Genomic DNA, 22354 nt, shown 5'->3' with positions numbered 1-22354 from the left:
TTTAGTGCTGTGTGGAAACCCACAAAGGGCTGATTGACTAATGTCTATTTTTGGTTCAAATTATGGCCGTCAGGTAGCATGTAAGGTTACACCAGCTGGTAGCTTATGAAAGCATGTTACAGTATAGTGCCTGGTGGTCCATCCCAGCACAATGTTAATGTTTGGAATAAGAGTGTTCCCAAAAAGAACTGTCACACTGACATACATAGACTTATACTTAGATATTTCAAACCTCAAATGCCACTTAATTGTAATTGATGCGTATGAATTTTTTTCTAATGTAGTTCTGTGTCAAACAGTATGTTGGCCTCACACCAAAAGTCTCAGACATGCAGGATCACTTCCCCAGCTTGGCCGTATGCTCCATTGTACAGCAGTCTCTATATCGTCACCCACATATCAGATTAGTTCAGTGATTCAAATAGGTCTGGTGTTGTGTCCATTGACATCTGTTTTGAAGAAACAGTCCACCAATCAGAGCTTTGTGTGAGCTTTGTGGATCAAGAATCTTCTTCCATAGATCCATTAAGGAGACATGTTTGCAGGTCGGGGATAAATCATGATCTGATCACGCACCGGTGACTCAGAAGTTTGTTGTTGGGCCACTTACCATGCATGTCACACCCTCCTGGTGTAGCTCTTTGCTTACCGGTTAAAAAAAGCAAAAAATGACTTCATGTGTATCTGTGGAGACACACTGCAGTCCAAATGTTTGGGAGTGTGCTCAAAATGAACTAGTTTGTACTAGTGTGCTCAACAAAGTGTCATCCGACCATGTCAGAAGGCAAAAGTGCTAATAGCTGTTTGGACCAGCCACACGTGAAGAGTGAAAAGCAAGCTGTCATAGAGAGGGGCGAGACGTGATAATCGTTTAGGTGTTGGGATAATGGCGCGCACTTCTGGATAGTCTCTCTTGAAGGCTTTCATGGTGTTGCACTCGTTTGTTTACACAAAAAGTGACAGAAAAAGTTGTGTTAAGAAGAAGAAAAAAAAGGAGAGCTTGAGAGAAAGGACAACCCCAGGTTTATTCTCTCACCTCCACACACCTGCCCGATGGCTTCGTGGAGTGCTTGTCAGACTGTCAGTTTCGGAAAGTTGCATAAAACGACGCGTGCGGCCCCCTCAGTTTCAGAGTTGGAAATGTGTGGCGGGAGGGGGGTTAGGGTTAGAAGTTGAAGTTGAATGTTGAAGCAAAGCCTTTGAGCTAGTTCTGGCAAACAACTAGAGTCCACCCCCATCTGCTGTCACTTACTGTCGCCGCTGCTGCTGTTCACATAGCTTTTTAAAAGCCCCACCTTCATTTCAGCATCCAAATCTAGACTCTCAGTCCTTAAGGGATGATAATATCGCAACTCCCCACTGCTGAGCTCGGTGTTTCCTGCTGGGGATTGACGAGGTCAGAAACAAGACAGCAAACATCAACGCGATACTTATTCTACACTCATGTATAAATCAATTCCAGGAGTTGGCTGACTGATGTTATAAAATGTGAAGAAACTAAAAATGTGGATTGCTGTTATTTTGTCTGTATTTTATTCAGTTTTATTTTACTTATATTTAATTTGGAATAAGGCTGCTATGGTGACTTTGATGTTGTTATCATCATTAAATACAGACTGACCTGCATCAATCAACAAATATTGTAAATTACCACTGTAGTTATCATTAAAAAAACTTCTTTAACAATACTCAGTGTTAGTTATATTGATATTGTTACATAAAATCCTTGTATTCCTATTGAGTTAAAAACAGACACTTGCTTTTCTGAACCACAACAACAGTGTTGTCAGCGCAAATATTGAAGTGGCCCAATATTCAAATGTGACACAGTTACAAACCATGTAATCTCTAGAAGTTTTTTATGTTAAGTCACACATAATTATGTTTGCTTGTTTTATGAATGCAACCTCTGATCCAGCTGCGTCACTGCTTTTATCACTTGTTGTTGTTTTTTTATTGTTGTTGTTGAGTTGAACATTTGCTCTTTCCTTTAATGGATTGCCACAGTAGGCTTGCAATTAATAGTAAATGTTTGTTGTAAATGCATAAATGTGGGTCATGCACGTGACATTATTAGCTTTTAAACAAGGTGAATGCAGCCTGAGACTGTCAGCAGGATACTTTATCTTTGTGACACTTAATGTTAGGTTCTTTGTTTCCTCGTTCCTGCCACTCCCGCTGCCTGTAAACACCCATATCAGACATTTAGCCTGCGCACATACACACCAACAACACCTGTGATTGTGACTTTCCACAAGGTCACTGAAGCTGGAGCCCTGCCAGAGTAAACAGTAAGCACAACACATGGCCAACTGCTATTTCCCTGGGGCTTGGTGAAAAGTTTAAAATCCCATTTTTGTTAAGGTGATGAAGATGTGGCCTCTAAAAGTCTAAAGACAGCTGATGAAGCTTTAAACCTTTATGTTTGCTTGTAGGCTGTCATAGAAATATCTGTTAAAAAGGTTAAGAATGTCTGTTTTTTTTTTTCTTTCCGTCTCTCTTTGCTCCTCTGGCTGAAACACATCACATGTGACTGCTGACCTAATTTTCAGCCACGGATGGGGAATTGAAAACAAAAACAGAGCCAAGGCAAGTGAGGCTAATTTGCTGCGAGTGAAACCTCCCCTCACTTACATGCACACATGTACACACGTAGACATAGACATACACACCCCCCGCGCACATACACACACACTGTACCGTCCTGGGCCCCCTGACTGAGCCCTCTAAAATCAAAACAAACATTCCACACTCACCCTGCCCGGATCCCACAGTCCAGGCAGCTGTATGTTACTCAACTATAACTACAGGCAGCCTAGCAGGCAGGTTGCCTGCTATTGTGTAATACCTTCCACAGTGCTTTTCAACCTACACCACAACACTGATGACTTGAGATATACCCTTTGTGAATGCAGTGTAACATGAAAAAGATGCCTGGTCCACACTAGACAAAACACAGTGACTAAAAATAACACAACAGATGTCACAAGGTTTTAACAGTCAAAGCACTGTTTCATGAATTATATCAACCTGGGAGTGGAAAAGGCTTTTTGTTTCCATTAGGACACACCAACATTTTATCTGTTTGCGTGTCGCTTCCATGGTATTGTAATACTCACTGCTCATTACCAGTAAATGGTTTATTATGGTGTGTGTCATAAAACCTTTGATAATCATCAGGTCAATATTTGGACTAGCACAGTTCATCTGTGACTCTTATGTTTTATATGTCCACTTTCCTCTTCCAGCAGCAAACCAAAGTCCAGCCAATGTTGACAGTATTTTCTTCTGCAGAATTTTGCAATAATCGCATTATCGGCACATTATAAACACATTCCTGTTCAGTTACTTAAAAGTTCAGAGTTTAGAATCTACAACCCGACAGCTAACCCAAGACCATGACATCTTAGAAAGATAAAAATGAAAAATAAATGAATGTAACAATTTCCGCTGCAAACATCCTTTCAGATTTAGAATTGGAGAGGAGCCTCGCACGCATACAATCAATTATACAAGTCATTTTATAATCAATAAAACGTGACACAGTTAGGCGGAAATGTGTCACGTTTTCACGTTATCAGTGCTGAGTGTTATTGCTGTTGTTTTGCCCCACTACTGCCAACCAACATGTTTTTCATTCTTTGATTTATTGTCTTGGCCTTTGAAATGACAGTATGTGATAGCTAGTTTACAGATGTAATCGGATCATATCAAGTGTTTTACATTTGTCAAACATAAGTATTGCACAGCACATCTGCATTTTGAGTGAAACCCTTTCAAAAAAAATCTTATATATCATGAACAGATTGTGTGTTCGTATCATTCCATCCCAGGACCCTGCTGTAAGAATCCAGACATCTCCAACTGAGAAAGTGGCTCACTTGTCGGTGGCATCTGTGTTGCAGTGAGTGTGAAGATGGTTCTGGAGGGTTTGGGTGGAGCTGCCTTCGGGGTAAGCCAGAGCTGTGATCAATGCACAAACAACAGAATTTGTGGTATTTGTGTCAAGCTGCACCCCCACCTCTTACATCACTTCTGTTAGTTAACCCACTGTTTGGGAAGGGAGGTGCAGGTGGAGCTGCTGTTTATGAGTATGTGTGTGTGTGTGTGTTTGGGTGGGGCTGCAGCGGGATGGTATGTTGAGCAGATTTTTTTTTTCCTTATGGCTGCAGTTAGTCGATGGCCTTGTGGCTCAACAGGAAGGAAGCTCATGAGGTGAATGACACAGTCGGCTCTTTGTTTTTACTCCCTGTAATGTTTTCCCACTCCCTCTCTGTGCCCTCTGGGCCTCCATCATCATTCATTCTCTGTCTCCTCCCAGACTCCCCCTCACACTGTTTCACTCTCTGACTCTGATTATTGCAGATTCATGCACACACACCTGTCTTTTCTTTCTCTGACTCTTTCTCTCAGCTGTCTAACACTCTAATATGAGCTGGCAGGACCTGGCACTGCGGATAAAGTCCTCGTCCAGGTCAGCTGCTGTGTGCCAGTCAGCAGCAGGTTCACTGCTGCATTTGCATTCTGCTTTACTGTGAGTGGGTGGGTGGGTGGGGGGATCCCGCTGCACTGCAGGTGTAGATGTTGAGAGGTAATACAGGCAGCACTTGTAGTTTTTTTTTCCCACCAGATATCAGGAATGTTGTTGAAATAGGTCATATGAGTCTGCCTATGATTAACTTACTTCTTAGATGAGTCAGGTTTAGTTCTTATCTTTTCTCAGGCTGCTCCCATTTCTTAACATGCTGTTATATACACACACAAACCACAAGTTCTTAGCTTTTTTTTTTTATTTTTTATAAATACACACAAAACTTGCCTGCACCTCCTGTGTCACTTTTGAAGTCAAATACAGTGGAATACTTTGAGAAAAGCAGGCTGCAGGTCAACAAGGTCTTTTGTTTGTGTGTGTGTGGTTGTGTGTGTGTGTGTACGCATGACCCAGAGAGGCTGATGAAGACAGTGGTGGGGGGGGGGGGGGGGGGGGGGGGGGCAAAGCTAAATCGGGGCCAGGCCACTCCCTGTCCTCGCTCTATTCACTGGGCCAGCCACTTCAGACCAGTTCCATGTGGCTGAACAACTGCACTGCTGAGTATGTAATGTGTCATCCACCTTTCCCCTCACTGTGACCATCTTCAGTAAACTAACAATGCTATCAGTTTGTCCTTAAAAAATTGATGTCAAACCTCAACTCACTTTTAAAAGTATATATATAAATATTGATTTTTGGGTTCTGATTTTTGCCATAACTGTACCTCCTTTTTCAACACTTTATTTGTCTTTCTCTCCTTCCTTTCCGCATTAAACAGTATCCACCGTTGCCCTTGCTCCTCACTGCTCTTCCCTCACATCCTTCCCTCTTTATTATCACCTGTAACTTCTTCATAACATGAATGTATGTGTTACTTTTTCATTTTCTTGCCCCCTTGACTGGCTTCTACTAGAATATTATTCATGATCCATAAAGTGCCTCCTCTAGGAATACACTATTGTAATGATAATGTTACCTTCACCATACTGTAAGTCTAGCAGACCCTGTAAAGAGTAAATTCCAGCTCCAGATAGTGAACTGTAGAGAATTGTACCTGAATGACAAGTAGGTCATGTCAACAGCAATGTGGTGAGACCTTGTGCATCATCACTCTACATACTGCACACACGTCTGTACTCTGTGTGTTTGCATGTGCGCATGCAATGCACATTTGTGTGCACAGGTGTGTTTGCTTAGAAGTTATAGAATGGTGTTTACAGGTGCAGGTAAGAAAGGGGTCAGTGATGAAATACAGTTTTACTTGAAACTGAAGTTTAACATTTATTTTACAGTAAAATGTCAGAGTGCCTGAGTGTGCTCATCATTTCCATATAGTGCAGGTTACTGTACTCCAGCTATGTAGTGACAGCTGTGACACATAAAGCAATCTGAGTTTTGTGGTTATGGCTATATTATACACTATGCAGGCAGGGGAATTCTCCAGTCGTGTTACCTGAACCTGACCTGGCTTCGCAGGCATCCTGGAACCTGCCCCAGAAATGTGTTAGGAGCTCCTGGTGTGTCACATTGGAAACAGACCAGATCTTGGCAGTCCTGGGGTCCCCCCTGCACCCTCTTATTCTGCTCTCTCATCCCTCGCTCCTTCCCCACTCCCCCTCACCCCCCCCCCCCCCCCCCCCCCCCCCCCCCCCTTCCTGCTCCACTAACCTTTTCCCCAGGCTGTGAAGGGGAACCAGGTAACACGAGAGCCCTGTTTCTGCTCTGTTTGCCAAGAGCATCTTTGCTGCCAGAGACAAACAAGAGTGACACGGATGGAGCCATAACCTTCATCGATCCATCCATCAGTGCGCTCTCTCCCTCTCTCTCTCTCTCTCTCTCGCTCTCTTTCTCCCTCTCTCTCTCTCTCTCTAGTTCTCCCTCTCTTTAGTTCTCCTTTTCCTTTCTCCTCGCATCGCACGCACACTGACCTACTTTCCTCCTGACCTGTTTATGCAAGCTCCGGTGCAGCAGCCGTTCAAGTCAAATCAGGAAAATAGGGGACGCAGCAAAATGCTGCCAGAGCTTTGCTGCTCCATGCAGAGAATGTCACCTTGATACCATCCCATGGGTGCTACTGTATTATAAGGAATATTTACTTAACAACTCACACTCCCCAAAAGCTAAAATCCTATGGGAACAGCAGTTAGCTTCTTTCTTCCTTTTTTTTTTTGCATGTGTATGTGAGGGAATGTGCATTAGTATTTGTGTGTGTGCATACATGTATTCACTTGTGTGTGACTGAGAGCATTGTGAAGGGCATTGATGCGTCAGCCTCAAAGAGGTGCTTTGTTTGCAGACTTAGATCAAGTTAGTGGACTGGGTTAACTTCCCTTCCCTCCCGTATCCTCCCCCCACTCCTTCCCCCCAGTGCTCCTCCCTTTGCCCTTTGTGTTGTTATGAACATAACCCTGTTTTGGTGTATGAAAGGGTTGGAGAAACAGAGAAAAATGTATTGTTTAAAGTCCCTCTCCATTCAAAATTTGTTTTTCCTCTTGTTCCTACGGTTGGATTTTTGAGCTTCACTGTGCAGAATGATATATGTGCAGAGTTTGACACTAGAAGGCTGTTTTCACATTAATCTGCTGAAAGTGGAAAATTTCTCTGAGCTCATTGAAAATCTGATTTTAAGGGGCGGGTCTACAAGCATTATTTGTGACATCACAACTAGTTTGGAAGCCAATCCTGGTCCAATATTCAACTTACACAAGTGTGATGTGGAAACTCGAAGCCACCAGTACACAAACACTGAGAATAAACTTTACAGTGAAGTAGAGGACATCTTGTATCCAGCAGTTAAACTTCTGAAATGAAAAATATTTGCATATTGAAAGATTCTGGAATTTTTAATGAGGGAGAAGGAGTAAATGCCATTTTAAGGATTCTAACAAGATAATTTAACTTTTTTTGTCCAGACCTTTAAGAAACTAAGGGCGTCTCTGCTACTGCAGCTCAACTCTCATAATGATGATGTAACCCATATTTTGGTACCAATTGTGTAATAAAGCTATTAAAACCTCGCATTACATTGATGACATTCTGAAACTCCCATTTACTGTAATTCATTTCTACATTTTACAATTAAAGGAATAATGTGAATCATAATTAAGAAGGCAAGATATCAAACTTTTCAACTATTCATATACAAGCTGTATAGTCTTTCTAAAATGTGGTATCACACAGCTTGCGAGCCAGGATTTTGATAACAGAGCAGCCTTTTCTGTATAAATACAAAGAATGCAGTGGGACTTGGCCAGGAGGTTGGCAGGACAGTTGATCTGGCAGCAGCAGGCAGAGGCTCAGACTGGCTCTGCCCTGGCTTTGTCCTGCACATCACACAGAGCTGACTCTCCCAGTTCAGTAATAGCCTGTTTAGTTTGAAACACGCTCCTGTTTGTGTTGCTCCTCTGCTATAAATATTCTGGATTTCGGGGCACACCTGTTCAAGTTGTTCCAACAAAAAGTGATCCTTTGCTTTTGTGAGCCAGTGTCTCTCTGCTGAGTGAGTTCATGTTAGAGCAGAGAAGCATTTTAGAACTCAGAGAGGTTTTTTTTTAATCCATTTTCAGCTTGTTAATCAGTCCTTTTTAGGTCCACTCAAGGTCTTGTGAAGTGTGTCAAAAGTAGTGAGACATCAAAGAGGTTTAAACATGAGTCTTCAAGTGCAGAGGCTATAATCAGAGGAGCGTGTGTGTGTGTGTGTGTACCTATGTGAGGGTGTCTGTTTAACGTGAGAGCAACATTTGATGGTATTTTCATGCTTTAAGCTTGTGTCTATTCGTAGAAGTAGGCCAGTGTTACATCAGACACGCTTGCCAGGGAGTTTGCTGGCCCCACCGGGCAAAGTGTGTCAGTGTGTCACTGCGGAGCTCCTCTCATTGCAGATTAGCTGTCGATGCCAAAAAGAGTGAGTTGCCCATGGGGAGTAGCTCTATACAAGGTTATCTCTGCACAATGGATACAGGGTGTGCCTATCAAGCTTTAAACATCAGAGTTGCACTTGTGTTGTCTCAAATCGAATGTCCTTTTTTGGAAAGTCTAAACGATCTGCATTATAGAAATCTTACTGCAAACAGGGGCATGTCCTTGTGTAATATGGCATACAGTATCAAGAAACTAAAACTAAGTATGGTTATAATGCCGTATTGCCCTAATTTGTTCTGTTTTCCTGCTTGCTGATGGTGATTCATTCTCTTATGTCAATCAGTGAGTAATGTATTACCTAACTGGTGGTTCTGGCATAAGGTTAGATCATCTTCACAGTTGATAGGATGACGAGCCAGGCTGCCTACAGACTGTGATTGCTATGTTGACAGGCGCTGCTTCTTAACGCCAAAGCGTGTTAAACAGATCTAAATGGCTGCTCAGTTCAATGTCAGTCTTGCTTTGTGGGCTGTAAAAGTTGCTTGATAATTCGTAATAAATCACGACAAGATGTGCTGCTTTTAAATGAGGCACTGTATGATAGTCATGTTTCACTTTTGTATGTTTATACCCAGTCCTACTCCATGACACTGGTGGCTTTCAGCTCTAGTTGAGCAGCAAGTGTTGCTTTGAAATATGTGTAGCCCTCAAACAGGTTTCATTGTGCTAAACCAAACAAACACTGCTGAAAGAACGGAGAAAAACAGGCTCTTTTCATGATATGTTGATAGGGTCAACATTCTTTTTATTTCATTTTCGATCTTGAAATGCTCCCATCTTCCACGATGAACATTAGTGTCTTTACATACATATTCATGTCAAAAGGAAGTGATGGTAATGACCAACCAGACCAACCACCACCCATCTCTAAACACCACACTATCTTTGCCTGTTTCTTTTTTTTGTCCTCTTGTCTTTTTCATAAAACCATCAGTAAAACCACAAACATTACTGATTAATACACACTGAAAAAAGGGGAAGGAGGGAGGAGGAATGAGGCAAATACATGTCATCACAGTCAATAGGAGAAAGACACAGTATAGAGGAAAACAGAACAACACCTTGACGAAAAAAGAGGATATAAAACCAATGAAATAAACATTACAGTGTTGTTCGAGGGTGGGGGAACTTTACATTTATACACAAGCACCAAAAAGCCAAACATGGTACATAGACTTTTGTTAAAGTAGGATCCAGTGTAGGCAATTCATCACTGCCCAGTAGCAGAATGACCATGAGAGATGAGTAATGGAGGCACATGGGAAACAAGGGAAGTCAATTTCTTCATTAATTCAAGTTCAGATTGTTCATGTTTTATATGGAATTTTAATGTTGGCGCCAATCGGAGGTTTAGAGAAATAAAGGAATTGTATTAACTTTTTCACAATAACTCACAAGCCTAATTTAATGTCAATAAATGTACAGTAACTATGGAGGGCTCTGTTCTTTACACAAGAGGAACACAGGGTTTCTCAGTTTTCCTTTGTTCAGTGCACTGTAGTGTGTTTACACAAATGCGACTTAATTCCTCCTGCTTTTGCCCCCAAGTCTCCCATGCCTACATCACAATCCAAACTCAAGGCTGCAGTATGTATCTAAAAAGGTCTGTACACATTCTCGGTCTATGTTCCTGTGGGCTTTTTCTACAGTGATGGGCGTGTGGAGGAGAGGGAAATAAATACATTGGGCCAGTGAATGGTAACAAACACAAGATATGGTTGATAAAGCTCAAATAAACTAAAGGCTTAAAGCCTGCAGCTGGTGAATTCCACCAAATATTTAAAGGCTGGTTAAAGGTTACGAAATCCAAACATTTTAATGAGGCCCTTGCCTCAGGAAACATTATGTTCTCCATTCAGTGCTGTTGGCGCTCCAAAGTGGACGGCCATTTCTGTGTAAACAGGGCATTAACAAATGATTAATGCTAAAGCTTAACAATCAAGAAAGAGGTGTTTTAATTTGAATGGGTCCTGTAGCAACAGTAGACAATGTGGCTGTACAGTAAATGTGATTCATAATAGGATGGTCACTTTCAAAATCCTCTTTTACCATTGCAGGTTTGTCGCATTTTTTGTTGAATTTGTATTCAAATTTCTTTGTAAAATATATATTTATAATAGATACAATATTCATATATCACAGTAATATACAAACCAAGTGCTTAAAAAATAAAGGTGATGCAGATCTTTTGTGAAATAATAGAGATGGTTGGGGGGGAGTATGGGTTGGTAGAGGTAGGGTCTGGGAAGAGGTATGGAACTTGATATTGTGGTGTTGGTGCTTCTTTGGTCGAGGGAATGTCCCCAGTGTACATTTGCATTTGATTTTAAGGCAGAGAGCCATACATGTGTATGTTTGTCTACAGTCAGATATGTACCAAATTTATAGTACTGATAAAGCTCGAAACTTTTCTTTTTTTACATTCTTGTTTGTAAGTGATCAAAATGTGCTTTCGCTGATGTACTCTGCTGTAGGTTGTTTAATGACAAAAGTAGAAAAGCAGGCAGTTCCATTCCTCCTCTCATCACATAAACAAAAGTGCTTCTGTAAATATGGAGAGGATGTAAGAAATGACAAATCTGTACAATATATACAAATATGATACAGCCCTACAAGATGTCCAGCCTTTTTTTGGTGACATTGGGGGTAGGGGAGTAGAAGAGCCCAGCTTCCTGTCCCAAGGGCTTTAGGAGGGGATTTGATTATAGGGCAAAGGCATGATGGCAGGGTAGTTGTGTCTTTAGTTTATAGAGCATCACAAAATGCTTACATTGTGACAGGCTTTAAAAAGTTTATGTCACTTAATCTCGCCTCTTGTTCCGTCGTCCACCTGTCTCCTTTTTCCCGTTCTCCTTCCTGCTCCCCTCCCCTGACGCTGCCTGTTTACAGCCTCCACCTGGGCTCAGGCTTTCTCGCTTAATGTTCTGCTGTGGCGTGAGGGATAAATAGGGATGCTGGGGCAGGGGAGGTGGCGTGGCTGAGGGAGGAGTGGTTGGGGACTCCTGGCCGGAGCAGTGGCCACCACTGCTGCCGGTGCTCATGGCCCGATGTTTGAGTCTGAGTTTGTGGGGCAACGCTGTGCCCTTCACCTCCCCCTGGAGATCCCGGCCCTGGGCTTGAGAGCAGCCCTGGGAGGAGGGCTGAGGGGAGGCAGGCTGGTGGAGGCCGGTAAGATGTTGGTTGTGGTAGCTGCCCATGTCTGAGCAGGACGAGGAGGGGGACTCATCATCATCCGTGGAGGCCTCTTTGTCGGAGCTCCGGGGATCTCCATCACTGGATGAGGTGTCCTTGCTAGAGGAGCTTGATTGGCCTTGGTAGTAAGCTTCGTTCCGGGGCCCACCTTCATAGGTAAGCACAGGTGGCTCCTCGTCTTGGGCACTGAGGTATGAAGGATGAGGCTGCTGTAGATGGTGGTACAGGTGGGAGTGGTTGAACCCCTCCACTTGTTTGTGGAGGAGCTCTGCAGATGAATCACTCTCCTGCTGGTGCTGCTGCTGATGCTCCTGTTGCAGGTGCTGCTGGGGAAGTTGGCAAACTCTGTACACCTGTCTCTCTCCAGCCTCATTACGGTTGTCTGAGAGCTCATAAGGAGGGGAGTCTAATGTCTTCCTCTCAAGCTGCTTTGTCACCTCCGCAAGTGTCTCTGTGGAGCTCTCCGTAATGGACTGGGGTAGTCGGCTGGCACACGTCTGGCTGTTACTGCTGCTCTGCTTCTGGGCTGCCTTCAGATCGATATCCTGGGGCCTTGTCAGGGTGTCCACAGGATAGGAGGCACTGCTGGAGCCATACAGAATGACACTCCTCTGTGCAGCAGGTGGGTGAGGGGTAGGCTGGCTGACAGTGCTGATAGCAGTAACAGGCTCCTGATGGGGTTGCTGTTGTTGGTGAAGGTGCTGCTGCTGCTGCTGCTGCTGTTGGCTGTGATATGCAGCCTCCAGCTCCTGAGAATGCTGCTGGATCTGGTGATGAGTGGGTACAGAGGCCAGACCGCGGTGGATGTTGAACATGATCTGGGTGGTGGTGCCATTGGCAATGTCCATCTCCAACCTATCACCTTCCTGTTTGATCTCAAAGGGAATTGGCTCGGGGCTGTCCCTAGAGGAGCCATCAGACATGTCAGAAAGGGAGCCACGTGGGGAGTATTTCACCAGCTGCCTGTGGCCCTCACTGCGTCCTGACTGCTCTGTTTCGGAGGAGTCAGAGTTCATCATCACCTGAGAACTACTTGAGTAACCGCTGGAGTAGTACTGAGTAGAAGAGGAGGTGGACGAGGAGGAGCCTCCATTTCCTGTGCTGTTGCCTCCGCCAATCTGTTGGCTCTTTTCAATGTAGGAGGCAGTGCTTATAAGGCCAAAGCGCAGCTTCAGCTGGAGTAGCTCTGTCTTGAGCCTCACATTCTCATCGTTCAGTGCAATGACACGGTTCTCTAAAACCATGTCATTGAGACGTCGCTTCTCCCGGGAGCGCTTGGCCGCCTCGTTGTTTTTGCGGCGTTTCTCCCAATAGGAGGCATCCTTCTTCTCATCGGAAATGAACTCGCGCTTTCGTCTGCAGCTCATATTGGGTTTGGGTTTGATGAGGCGCCCTAGGCGAGTTGGAGTCCCTTGGATAGGTGAAAGAGACTCTTCATAACCTGTGAAAGTCTCAAGGCAGTTTAGGTTATTCCCTGAAGTCAGATTTTCCATTCTTGTCTAGCGGTAGCCAGTTTGAAATGTTGCTTGGGCGACTAGGGATAGAAGTAGGTCAGAGGTCAAGGGGAGGAGGGGATGGTGATAAAACACCTCTGAAGATTTTCTCTCAAAGGTCTTGGTCAGTTTGTTTATTGTAGGTTCAGACTCAAGTGTCCAAATTAGCCAAAAAGATCAAGAACAGCTGGAGTTCAGCATTAGAAACCCTCATTTATCCACTTGAAGGGTTTTTGGTTCAGTGTCCAGACTCTTCAAAGTATCATAGACCCTAACTGGATCAGATCAGTCTTGAATTTGAGGAAAAGAAAAACTTCCTTAAAGCTCTTTTTTTCTCTTGCTTTTCTTCCTCTGGTTGTTATAGGTTTAGCATAAGAACAGCACACTGAGCTAAGCTGGCGGAGAAGTGTCCTAGATCTCCACGCAAACAGCAGGATGTAGGTCGGCCTGTCTACCTCAGCGTGTCAGTCTCTTGGGGAGGCTCGCTCGCTCTCTCTCTCTCTCTCTCCCCTCTGTCTGTCTCTCTTCTCTCCACAGTTGACTGCAAGATGAAAGGCTGCAGAGATAAAAACAGAGAAAAAAAGATGTGTTAATCCATGTGGTCTGCTGGTGTTCTATAACGCATATGAGGCTTCAAATATTTTATTTTTAGGCATTTTTTGTCATTTCACCTATTATTTTCTCATGCACAGTTATCAAAAACATATAAAAGGAAAACATTTCTACATCCACACTTTACGCTGTTTTAGCATGTTTGGCTTTGTCGGACTGTGTCACCCATGGCAACCAATGAATGGTTGCTAGACCTCACTGTCTGACCTTTTGGCCCTGCTATTGATCTGCTCCGTCTGCAGCCTATGACCCCTGACCTTAAGCCTGGCATGTTGATGTTGACTTTTGTGATGTAATGTGGGCAATGAGTTCATTGCAAGGCTCATGACCTTGTTTCATCTTGTCACCCAGTAGTTCAAAAAGGAGTCAAAATATATGAGGCAGCTAAAAGACTGGTAATTAAAATTTCCATACATGGAAACTGAGGCAAGTGCATACATGAAATAAATAGTGTAACACCACAGAAGTTGCATTATTCAGACACATGGATCGAGACTATGCTGAGAGCACAAAACCTAGACTGTTAAAGGATTAGCTTTTTTGGTTTTGAGTATCTGGGGCAGACAGAGTGGAGGGTGAGTCAGTTGCAGGACTGGTGGGGGTTCCCTGGATCCATTTTATAACATTTTGAGAGAAAAACCTCCATGAGAGACAGTCTGCTGATTTTTCCACAGAGAAACCCCGTCCACAAACACTACTTAAACCCCTCCCAACCCCCCCACCCCCCCCACCCCCCACCCCCATGCGTTCATCCGCAGAGGAATGTGGCAGCATTCTTCGCCAAAACAACTCAATGCCAAATCACTGATGCAGAGTGAGCAGATAAGGCAGACAAAGGCAGCAGCCAGTGCAGGTCAAGGCTAAAGAGGCTGAGACTGGGGCATGAGATTTGGAGGTGTGGGGGGCAGCTGGGAGGTAGGGCATTGATAAATATAGGTCAAGGGCCCCCGGAAAGGAAGGAGGCAGGACACGGGCAGGAATAACACAGCTTGTTAACATTTGGGTAAAACACAAGGGTGGTCGAACAATCTTATTACTGTGGAGATGTGTGCTTCAGAGCTCAGACACAGCAGGGTGTCCTCTGTAATGAGCTGAACAGGTGTGCTTCTAGACAAAACCATTTGATGTGGTAAATATTAGGGCATAACACCAATGGGTTGAACAGGAAAGTAATTCTTTGTTATATTTTTATGTTAAAATAAATTAAGTCTGGAATTAGTTATAAATATACTGTATACCACATTATTTTAAAGATAAATACCTCATTATCCTCTAATTTATATCACAGAAATGGAATAAACATTTCTTGGGAAAAATAATAAGATCACACATGTAGTATGATTTGCACTTTTAGAAATGTGAGACAACAACCAACATGTATTGTACATCTAGTAAAATGACTGTCTTTGCACTTAGATAACCATAAATTTACAGTGGGATTAAGTAAGTATTGAAGGTCGAACTATAAAAATATCAAAATTTGGTGACAAAAGTATTAATCATATATGCATCGGGGTAAATAATTCCATATTAAAACGTAGCCATAATAAAAGTGCGACAGTAGATTTATCAGCTGCACTGAGTGTGTGTTACTCAACATCTGCACTCCTAGGTTAAACTCCATAAGCACTATTACACTGTCTGAATCTGTAATCTCATAATCTGGCAAGGTGTTTGTACTGGTTATACTCTGCTCTTCCCTCAGATCTGACACCATTATGTAACTACAGGCGTATCCATGCGCTGGATATGGATTTCAGCCCAGATTCTGGAAAGGGGATGATTTTTCTTTTTTAGCTCTAAAATGTAAACAATGGCAGAAAAAATACTGGACCTGACCATCATTTTTATTTTTACTTTTCCATTTCTTTTTCTTTAAATATTTTCAGTGTTTACTACAACATTTAATGCCACATTCACACTTGATTTGTTGTAAAACGTCTGGATTTTTTTCTCTCTGCTTGGCTGAACGGTTTACGGTTATCCTCGTGAGCCTTTGACATGTGGCTGTCAGGCACGAGAGAGGAAGAATGAGGCGATAGACTTTTTCTCAGCGTGTCCCACTGACCCAGAAACTGGGGACCGACTGCACTCTGTAAACACAAGTCTAGCTGCCTACACTGTAGGCTACGGCTCGCTGAAATATAGGTCAGCAGAGCTGCAGAGAGGTGAAGTAGTGAGAGACAAGGGAGAGATCAGAAAAAAAGACAAAAAGAGAATAGAATTAGAGCATCGACTAAATTTAGATGGAGGTGAGAGCAAGTGGAGCATAGACAAAGACATGTAGGGAATCAATGAGGGAGAGTTGAAACAAAGAGAGAGATGGAGATGAGATTGTAACTGGGTATGGGGGAAACCAGTGGCAATTCTGCAAGGTTGGTATTACATCAATAGAGGGAATGTGTCACCCATAGCAACAAAAGGGGGAAAACAGAAGGGGCAGCCAATCATATTGGATATTCTCTCCCTTCCAATCAACCAGTGGCTTGACATGGTCAAAAGCAGCTGGTGAGAAAACAACATTCTGTAACAAAAGGAGAGTGATTGACGTCACTGGTTGCGTATATTGCATATCTCTCCTGCAGTCAGGATGAGCGAGACACATGAATGAACTCTTGTGTTTAATTAACTCGCTGTGTTGGCTCTCGCTCTTTCTGTGTGCCTCTCTGTCTCTCCCTCTGTTCAAACCTCAATATTGAACCATGTGAGTGAGTGTGAATCACAAAAGGTGTCACCCTCACAACTCATCCTGTAATCCATTCAGTGTTAAACTCTTTGTCATTAAAATTACAGAAACGTGGCGAATAAACCACTGCTACCAAAAGCTATTAAAAAGCAGCCATTTTATTTGCATGAATAAACTGAATTCATTGCTCAAATACAAATACAAATACATCCTGCTAAAGCAAGAAGACCTGCAGTGTACTGCACCACTCCCCTGCACACATTTTCCTGTGCTTTGACCTAGATTACTCTTTCCAATTTATCATATATTCTTCACGTGTCATCACTGGGTCTCTGTGGCACTTGTGGAATGATAGCACAGTAAAAGAATCCAAGTTGCACTCGCTCACACAACCACAGGGCCCTCACCGCAAGAGTCTAAATGTGGCAACGAGCTTTGGAAACAGTGGACTGAGTTCAAACCCCTGCACGTGTTTCTGTGGAGCGTTTCAGGAAATGGGAGCAGATCTAAAATAAAAGGAGGAGGAGGGGGGGGGGGGGGGGGGGGGGGGGGGGCATGTTTCAGAGAAAGGGGAATGAAACTGTTGATCCCCCCCCACCACCCCTACCCTTCCCTGGGAAGAATGCAGTGTATGGCACGTGGTGCAGGGTTGGGGGTCGGGGTGTCATGGGTGGGGTCTGCTTGAATTCCAAGTCTGGGGGCTGAAAAGGGGAGGGGGGTGTGTGTTAAGGAATTGGGCAGCATGCCAGCAAGGTGGAGTCCTATCCAAGCTAGATCCTTGTTCCAAGAACACATGGCCATATCTCTCTCTCTCTTTCTCTTTCTCTCTCTTCCTCCCTTTCTCTCTCTCTCTCTCTCTCTCTCTCTCTCTCTCTCTCTCTCTCTCTCTCTCTGGAAGGGAAAAAAGCATAGTGACTCAGTCCATGTGTTTCACCAGTCACATGTGCTCCCTTGGCCTACTAAATGCTGTAATTCGCCTCTCTTCGCTGGCTGCAAACCACAGCACAATAACAAAGCACGGCCCTCATCTTTTATCATCTTACATGTGCCAGGAAACCCAGAAAAAGTCAAGAGGCCACAAAGTGGGACAGGATGGAAACCGCTACGCTTCTGAGCATGAATTCCCCTCCCAGATTTGAAGTGGATTTATTTAGTAAAGCTGGACACAGACAGACTTTTAATAAAACCTAAATAACCACAAAGCAGCCTTTCAGATCATTGATGCAATTTGCTTGAAATGACCTAAAACGGTATGAGGGTTTTTTTCCCCCCAAAAGTGTATAAGTTGAAATGATATTATTTATTTAGGTCGCGCATGGCTTTTTTCTTTTTTTTTTTTTTCTTTTTTTAATCACTGTGTCTATCTTCTATTTCTGCATGCCTGCCTCCTTTCTTTGTTATGGCGGGGCGAGGATTTATTTTGGTGGGGGTTTGATTCTGCTTTTCTAGTCAGCGGCGGTTGTGCGCCTCATCCCCCCTCCCACAGGACTAATCTGACCTACATTCTTAGCTGGCAATAGAGACCCAGTGTGTACGCCAACCAATTGGCAGCGGCTGCTCCACAGCAAAGCAAAGCGCTGCGCGGTCGGCCCGCCGACTATGGGTTTCCGCCGATTGCATAATCTGCCCCGTTCTTTAATCCATTTTAATTATTTAATTCATTCATTATGCAACCCGCATAACCTCTTCAATTTCTCTATATGGTATATAGTTACTGTACAGATGCGGCACATGCTAAACTTCCAATGCGTAAAATGGTTACAGTGATGCTTCAGTCCATTGAGGAGGGAGGCTGTCCTTCACAACAATGATGGACGTCTGAAACTGAAATCTCTTTGAAACCTAGTAAAATCGCTTTTTCACATTGCTATTATGTGTGAAACATATGGATATAAGCTGTTAGTGCAGATGATGTCTGAACGCATGCCATTGCTGGAATACAGCAAGAGAAGGAGGGGGATGACCATGCCCACGTGCAGTCTAATGTAAATCACAAAGCAGGTGTGGAAAATGAAGCAGAGATTAGTTTTCCCTTTTAAAACAAAATTTCCAATAGTACACAAAAATCATAAAGTATTTGTCTATATGAGCCTAAAAGTTACAGTACATTTTTCACCATTATACTGAAGCACTGGACTGCAGCCAAGCAGAGTTGTTTTAGCCGCTCAAGTTCAATTTAAGGCCATATTATATTGTTTAATTCAGCCTTTGATAGGCTGCGCGCAAAGCGGATAAAACAATCCCTCGTAATCACTTATCATTCACGTAGCAACACATTGTGAGAAATATGTTACCCCGCATGCCTCCTTTGTTGCACTGTCTGACAAATCGCATTCATGCATATTTAATCGGATCCCCAGTCATCCAAGGCAACTGCACGAATCCAACTGTGCCATGAAATTCACCCACTTTCTCCAAAAAAAAAAAAAAAAAAAAAAAATCTCATCAACAAACTATTTGCGCATTTTCACCCGCTCTATAATCAAACTTGTCCTTATTGTCGCTGCGCTGCTCAGGAGCCACACATAGACACATCTGACCCACATTTGATCCAGATGTTCTGGTCCACACCTCACCTTGCAGCGGCTGCAGTCATCAGAGCCCGCGAACTTCACCATTCTCCATTCTTTTCTATTTCTGGCATCAATTCCGGCCCGAGCTTTGTAAACAATAGAGAAAGACTCAGACTGAATATCCTAATGTGTCCAGGACGGATGATGCCTGTCGTGTCTGCTCTGGATTTGTGTTGGCTCCTCAGACTGCGACTAAAGGGTTAACCCGGAGGGCTGCACAGCCGCGTTAACCTTTACAAAGAGCTGCTACACGTGACGGAGAGAAGTGTGTCCTCGGAGCCTGCATGGGATTTTTCCAGTTGTCTGCATGGACTACCCTACTAACCCAAAAGTAGCCGAGTAAAAATAAGTGGCTGTTCAGAGTCTCTACAACATATAAACCTGACACTGAACATCACTTACATGGAATAATAATCATACTACTAATACTACTAGTACTAATACTAATACTACTACTACTAATAATAATACAATGAATAATAATTAATATAAAATATAATAATAACTGGGGATATTGTTAACTCTACATAATAATAATGTAGTAAATATGTAACAAATACCTGCGCACTTATTTAATATTTTGTCTGAGCCACGTGTGTTACGAAAGCAGGTGTATTAGTGAAAGGAAACTGGAATAAACAGACCAAAACTGTCCCCTAAAAACCAGCACAGCCAGCAGTGAATAGATGGTGGGGGTACGCATCATAACATAACAGCGCGGATGCGTTGACCCTGCCTCATTACAACTATGGCACCTCTCCAAATCATCCCCATTCGCCTCCGTGTGTTTCCACCAAACGAGCCTCACCGCACCTTTTTTTTTTTCTGAAGGAATCCCATAACCTCTGGCTACCCCCTCCTCTCCCTCCCCTTCCTCAGACACATATACACACACAGACCCCCACATAGGCTACAGAGGAGGGGAAAACAGCCTCGCCTTGACATTGAGATAATGCGCCCCAGCACCAAAACAAACACTCATGGAGTAAGAGCGGCGACTCATCACAAAAAATGCAAAAAGCCAAAGTATTTAGAGCCTCTGTGTTATATCAAACAGCTATTAATAAAATGATGCAGTTATTAATAATGACGTAAACTCACCGTTTTTGTCTAAAAAGCAGAATCCACATAGGGAACCGACAGCTTCGTTCCTGTCCAACAATCCGCTTTGCGCATGGGTCGCCGGGCTGCTGCTCTCACACACTCCGCCCGTCACTTTCAAAACACCAGCTCTCCGATTAGTGCAGGTATATGAGAAGAGTGCGAACACAGTGCCGCTTGTTTTCAGTGCGCTCCTCATGTCATGTTTGCTCCAATTCCTCTCTCTCTCCCTCCCTCTCTCTCTTTCTCTCTATCTCTCTCTCTTCCTCTCTCTCTCTATTTCCTTCTCTCTCGCTCTCTCTCTCCCTCCCTCTCTCTCTCTCTCCCTCCTTCTCTGTCCTTCTCTCTCTCTGAGTCTCTAAATGTATGTTAGTAGGTCAGTTGTTGCATAACAGGACGCTTTGGGTGCCTAGTCACGTTTTTTGTTTCTCTCTCGGCTCTGCCCCCTCCCTCTCTCCTCGCCTTCAAATCCTGTTGCAGGAGAGGAGATGCAGGGGGAGCGGCGGGGGAGGAGAAAGGCCTGGAGGGGGAGGGACTAGGCTCAAAGCCAGACTCAGTCAGATGAAGGGCTATGATACCCATAATAAGGATATAGACATTAAAAATACAGCATGCAGTGGAAACACATAGAAACAAACCATGAGCAAAGAAATATAAAAAGAACCAGTTTAACCCACCACAGCTGGTGTTTTGGGAAGTGGCTTTTTGAGTTTAGCTGTATTTATATATATATTTAACTGTTATTTCATATTTTTGCCTCAGTTGGTAGAGAAGCTTTAAGCTAAAATACACTTGTTTGTTTTCTTGCTGAGAGTTGAGAAGATTGATACCACTCTCATCTGACAGTGGTATCAATCTTCTCTTCTGGCTTCTTAACTCCTGGCAAGAACACAAATAAGCAAATAAGCATATTCCTTAAAATGTCGAACTATTGCATGAAGTTCCGTAAAAGCCTGATAAATATCTCACAGGTTAAAGGCCTGGACAGAAAATAACAAGTATATTTACTCAGGTACTGCACATTAGGACAATTTTGAGGTACTTATACTTTCCTTTAATGTTTCTATTTTATGCTGCTTTACACTTCTTCTCCGCTACATTTTCAACACTGTACCTGTTACTTCACTCCATGTATCTGAAAGCCATAGTTAGCCTGCAAGTAAATTTGCAGAGAGAGATCTTACATACAAAATATATGAGATATTTTAAATATTAACAACTATTTGAGAAGTGCGATGGGACAGGACAGACTGAATGAACTGGCCACAGTATCTGTTGAAAACAAAAGAGCTAAGAAGAAGCAAGGCTGCACTGAGGAAGACGTATATATATTTGTGAATGGAAGTCAAAGGGTCTGGTGGTGCAGCCTTCATAGAGTTACATGTTACACTACAGTCTTTTGATATATCCATTTATACAACCATACAAACTTGAGGGTGTATGGACTAATACTAATAATAATGATGATAATAATAATGAAGAAACTAAATATATATATATATATATATATATATATATATATATATATATATATATATATATATATATAAAATGTTAAAACAATAATCTTGATTAACAAACAGAAAAGAGAAACACACGAAAAAAAAGTAAAAATACAGGGACAGAGAAACAATGGCTTATAGCTTAATCAAGTGCAGTTGTAATGAAAATAAATAAAATAAGATAAAATCTATGATGTCTCTCCATAACTGCTATTCAGTCAGAAGAATTGATCATTCATAGCAGATGGTTATACAGTTGTTCCATGAGAAAGCTCTTAAGGAATCTGAGTAGGATTCTGCTCGGAAAACACATTCATCAACATAAAATCTCAGTAAAAACCACAATGATGAAAATATAACATATTAGGAGGAGTAAAGTAAACCAACAGTGTTTACTTGAGCATTGCAGCTGTGTAAAGGCCTGGTCACACCGAAAAGGGGAACAACAAAATTCATCTGCACATCTTGAGCGGTGGATGTGGTTCAAGAGGTTTGGTCAGGGCTACTTGGTGAACTACTTTAGTTAGCACAAAAGCCTCCTGAGCTGCTTTCTTTTTTCTCTGTGCTGTGTAGTTTCCTCCCACCTGACATTTTCTTGTCAGGGTTGTACATCATTTTGTTTGTGAGAGTTTTATTTTTTTTGCGGTGGGTGGTGGTGGTAGTAGTGGTGGTGGTGGTGTGTGTGTGTGTGTGTGTGTGTGTGTGTGTGAGGGGGGGGGGTCCCTAACAGTTTATTCAAAAGA

General features: G+C 43.0%; 1 protein-coding gene across 2 annotated transcripts; it reads right to left on the bottom strand.

The window, feature by feature from the left end:
- Window positions 1-9161: 9161 nt before the first annotated feature.
- LOC122967028 (probable serine/threonine-protein kinase DDB_G0280133) lies at window positions 9162-20429 on the bottom strand. Of its 2 annotated transcripts, none has more exons than XM_044331400.1 (2): window positions 20110-20429; window positions 9162-13693 (listed from the first exon to the last, which is right to left on the bottom strand). In XM_044331400.1, exon 2 carries the CDS (start codon window positions 13135-13137, stop codon window positions 11254-11256), a length of 1884 nt encoding a protein of 627 aa, XP_044187335.1. In that variant the 5' UTR covers window positions 13138-13693; window positions 20110-20429; the 3' UTR covers window positions 9162-11253. The 2 variants fall into 2 exon arrangements, with proteins under 2 accessions (XP_044187335.1, XP_044187336.1); XM_044331401.1 differs by lacking the exon at window positions 20110-20429 and adding an exon at window positions 19012-19355.
- Between the last annotated feature and the right edge of the window lie 1925 nt (window positions 20430-22354).

Source organism: Thunnus albacares, chromosome 17 (genome assembly GCF_914725855.1).
Source record: "Thunnus albacares chromosome 17, fThuAlb1.1, whole genome shotgun sequence".
Lineage (NCBI taxonomy): Eukaryota > Metazoa > Chordata > Actinopteri > Scombriformes > Scombridae > Thunnus > Thunnus albacares.
This window is presented reverse-complemented; position numbering and strand designations above follow the sequence as displayed.

What these genes read in the sequence shown, in the direction of transcription:
- LOC122967028 (XM_044331400.1), bottom strand. Translation starts at nt 13,137, where the DNA reads ATGGAAAATCTGACTTCAGGGAATAACCTAAACTGCCTTGAGACTTTC.